The following is a 3,979-nucleotide window of genomic DNA, read 5'->3' as shown; positions in this document are numbered from 1 at the left end:
TGTCGCCTGACTTTCTTCGCGTTGCGACGGACTCGACAGAAAGGCTTGACTCGAGCCTCCGCTCTGTTGCACTTCTCGACCTGAACGCTGGTTGGCGTCAAACGAACGAACGGCGTCATGCGAAAGGAAGGAAGGAGCGAGCGGAAAAGCACCCCTTGTGATCACCGTGCGTTTCCGGCGCGGACCTTTGACGTCTGTCAGCCCGCAGTTTTGTTTGTTTGTTAGTCTGTCTCCGTCTACTCGTCGGATCGTCACAACGGTGAGTTTCCGTTCATCGCTCCGTTCGTTTCGTTCGGTTCGTTTGTTCGTTCGTTCGTCCGTCCGTCCTGCTTTTTTTGTGCCGTGGCGCGACCGTCGTTTTAGCCGAGCAAAGCGACAACGACTTGGCTCGACTCGCCTGTTGTCACGTCTCGGTTCGACCGAGAAACGCGTCGCCGGTCCCTCTTTTTTTTCCCCCCATTTCCTCCGCTTTTCATGTCTCGAATGGACAACTCATAAACCCCCCCTAAAAAGCAGGCGATGCATTCCAAAGGCTTCACCGTGGGGCCAAGTTCGACCAACGGACTTTGCTTTACGACTGGGTTTGACTAGCTTTACTACTTTGCAAACCTCCGTGTAATATAAGGAGAAAAAAAGCCTTACTATAGTGTCATTTTTTGGTTAAAACAAATAAAATAAAAAAGCCTTATTACACTTGTTTTTGACAAAAATGACTTACTACAGTATGTCGGTTTTTGCAAAAAAAAAGCCTTAAAAATGTCAGTCTTTGTTCAAATTGTCTGCCGTCTCCGTCCAGGCCTGCAGCACCTTTTGGTTGGCGAGGACGGCGTCTGGCGCGCGGCGTCCCCCTCCCTGGGCGCGCAGCGTGATGTGAGGAGGCCATGCGGCCTGCGTCCCCCCCATGGCTCCGCTGCCGCTGCGTTACTTCTGCCTGGGTTGCGCGGTCACGTCGGCCGCCTGGGCGCTGCTCCTCTTCCTCTACTTGTCGGCCGAGCCGGGCCCGGGCGGGATCCCCGTGGGGCCGCCCCGCCGCTCGGGACCCCCGGGGCGGCCGGGGGCCGAGATGGGTGAGCCCCGAGCGGCCGGCCCGTCGTCCGTCCGTCCGCCGGCATGGCGATGACGGCCAGCCGGCGGCGCCCTCTCCCCGCGCAGGCATGATCTTCGACGAGGCCGACCGGGAGCTGCGAGACGCCGGCTACCGTCAGCACGCCTTCAACGTGCTGATCTCGCGACGCGTGGGCCCTCGCCGCCAGCTGCCCGACACCAGGGAGCCAAAGTAGGCGCTCGCCGGCCGTCGCTCCCGCCAAAGGCCGTCCAACCCTGACACGCCACCCGGGCAGGTGCGTGGACGAGGCCTACCCGGAGGACCTCCCGTCGGCCAGCGTGATCATCTGCTTCTTCAACGAGGCCCTGTCCGCCCTCACCAGGACGGTCCACAGCGTCCTGGAGCGGACCCCCGCGCGCCTGCTCCACGAGATCATCCTGGTGGACGACCGCAGCGAGCTGGGTAAGCCCCCGCCGCGGGGAGGACTTTCCTCTCCCGGCGGGTTCCGAGCGGACGCGAGCCGGGCCAAAGGCGCTTTTGGCGCGCAGCCGAGCTGAAGGAGGAGCTGGAGCGCTACGTCCGCCGGCGCCTGCCCCGCAACGTCAAGCTGCTCCGCAACCAAAAGAGGGAGGGCCTCATCCGAGGACGCATGATTGGAGCCCAGCACGCCGGAGGTGACCATCTGAGCCGCCGTCTCTGAGCCTGACCCAAGTCCAAGTCCTTTCCCTCTGACCCAAGTCCAAGTCCTTTCCCTCTGACCCAAGTCCTTTTCCTTTTCCTTTCCCGTTCCCCGTTCCCGGTCGCAGGTGAGGTTCTGGTCTTCCTGGACAGCCACTGCGAGGTCAATCAGGCTTGGCTGCAGCCCCTGTTGGCCTCGGTGCACGCCGATCGGCGGACGGTGGTCTGCCCCGTCATCGACATCATTTCCGCCGACACCCTGGCCTACTCGGCCTCCCCGCTTGTGCGCGGCGGCTTCAACTGGGGGCTGCACTTCAAGTGGGACCCGGTGCCCGCCGAGCAACTGGCCGGGCCCCGCGGCGCCGTGGCCCCCGTCCGGTAAAGCCTCGGCGCCTTCGCCCCGGACCGCCAGCGTCTGACCTGGATTTTGGCTCCTCCCCCCAGGTCGCCCACCATGGCGGGCGGTCTCTTTGCCATAGACCGAAAGTACTTTGCGGAACTGGGCGCGTACGACGCCGGCATGGACATTTGGGGCGGCGAGAACCTGGAGATCTCGTTCAGGGTGAGGCTTACCCGCCGCTTACCCGCCGCTTACCCGCCGCTTACCCGCCCGCTCTAAAGAACGTCTTTTTTTTCCTCAGATTTGGATGTGCGGCGGGCAGCTGCTGATCATCCCGTGCTCCCGCGTGGGTCACATCTTCCGCAAGAGGCGTCCTTACGGCTCGCCGGGGGGCCAAGACACCATGGCCCGCAATTCCCTGCGGCTGGCTCACGTCTGGATGGACGACTACAAGGTAAGAGAGGCGCCCGCGTCCACGGCGCCCGCGTCCACGGCGCCCGCGTCCAAGGCGCCCGCGTCCACGGCGCCCGCCTCCACACCGGTCACCCGACTCACCACGTCCGTCTGGACAGGAGCGCTTCCTGTCCCTGCGACCCGAGCTGCGCCGACGCGACTTTGGCGACGTGGGCGAGCGCGCGGCGTTGCGCCAACGTCTGGGCTGCCGTTCCTTCCGCTGGTACCTGGACAACGTGTACCCCGAAATGGAGAGCGGGCCGCAGGCGCCCGCGCCGGCCGACAAGAAGGCGGCGCGTCCCCGGGTGCTCTCCCGAGGTTGGGTAAGCTAGCGACCGCCATGAAACCACCCTCCCCCCCCCTCCCTCCCTCCCTCCCCCGAATGGCCGACAGACACCCTCCCTTCCCTCCCGTCAGCTCCGAAACACGGCCGCCGGCCGTTGTTTGGCGGCGCGGACGCGAGCCTCCCAGAAGGGTGGCGCGGTGGCGCTGGCGGCCTGCGACCCCGCCGACCCCGAGCAGGTGACCGTCCGCCGGGCTTCCGTGGTCCAACTACGCCAAGCACCGCCTAACCGGCAGCTTTTGGCCCACGCAGGAGTGGACGTACGACGAGGACGGGCAGCTGATCCTGGCCGGCCTCCTGTGCCTGGACGTGTCGGAGGTCCGGACTCGGGACCCTCCCAGGCTCATGAAGTGCCACGGCTCGGGGGGCTCGCAGCAGTGGGACCTGGAGGTGAGGGAGGGCGTCGTCCGTCAATGGAAACGGGAGCCATTTTCACGCGCGGACAAAGGTGGAAATTGGAAAAGGGGCCCCACGCCGGACTCCCGGCGGGGACTCGGTTAGCCGTCTCCGGCCAAAGGGCGCCGTGAGATGCGGCTGCCTCTCACACCGTCGACGGTCCGCACGCTGGGCCCAAATCAGACCCCATCACCTGCACCCTTGGGCCGGATAACCGAGTCCCCGACCACGCGGTGAAAATGCTCCCCATTTCCGGCTCCCCGGGCGAAAAAGGCCGGCGGGCGCCTGTAGAGCGTGACGCCCCCTTCCGCGGCAGAGCGGCGGCGGAAGGGCTTCCTTCTCAGAGCAGCCTGACCGAGAGCCACCTCTGCGCGTCTTTCCACAGAAAACGTCACGGGTGTACCAGGTGTCGGTGGGCCAGTGTCTGACGGCGGACGAGAACGGGCGCGTGGCCGTGGCCATATGCGACGCCTCGGCGCCGCAACTCTGGCAGCTCCCGGTGGTGGCGGCGTGACCCTTCAAACGCCGTCTTGGCCCTTTTTCTTGTCGTCGGCCTCGTGCACGATTCCAGCTCTGAAGGAAGAGGAGACCAATAAACAAGTCATTTGTACAACCGTACGCCATTCATCTTCTTCTCTTCTTTGCCGTCCGTCTGCCGGGGAGACCTGGGTTCGAATCCCTGCTGTCGCTGGACTGATCACTACACCATGTAGGTGAGTAAATA

At 64.3% G+C, this 3,979-nt stretch overlaps 1 protein-coding gene across 1 annotated transcript; it reads left to right on the top strand.

The window, feature by feature from the left end:
- The first annotated feature begins 137 nt into the window (after nucleotides 1–137).
- galnt11 (UDP-N-acetyl-alpha-D-galactosamine:polypeptide N-acetylgalactosaminyltransferase 11 (GalNAc-T11)) lies at nucleotides 138–3,873 on the top strand. The gene is made up of 12 exons (XM_077735821.1): nucleotides 138–259; nucleotides 797–1,067; nucleotides 1,153–1,276; nucleotides 1,341–1,507; nucleotides 1,594–1,719; nucleotides 1,852–2,101; nucleotides 2,168–2,285; nucleotides 2,365–2,517; nucleotides 2,636–2,839; nucleotides 2,934–3,038; nucleotides 3,112–3,249; nucleotides 3,641–3,873. The coding sequence occupies exons 2-12, from the start codon at nucleotides 902–904 to the stop codon at nucleotides 3,767–3,769; spliced, it is 1,680 nt and encodes a 559-aa protein (XP_077591947.1). The 5' UTR covers nucleotides 138–259; nucleotides 797–901; the 3' UTR covers nucleotides 3,770–3,873.
- Nucleotides 3,874–3,979: the final 106 nt, after the last annotated feature.

This window comes from Stigmatopora nigra, chromosome 16 (genome assembly GCF_051989575.1).
Source record: "Stigmatopora nigra isolate UIUO_SnigA chromosome 16, RoL_Snig_1.1, whole genome shotgun sequence".
In the NCBI taxonomy this organism is placed as follows: Eukaryota; Metazoa; Chordata; class Actinopteri; order Syngnathiformes; family Syngnathidae; genus Stigmatopora; species Stigmatopora nigra.
Note: the sequence above shows the minus strand (reverse complement) of the source record. Positions and strands in the feature narration are given on the sequence as shown.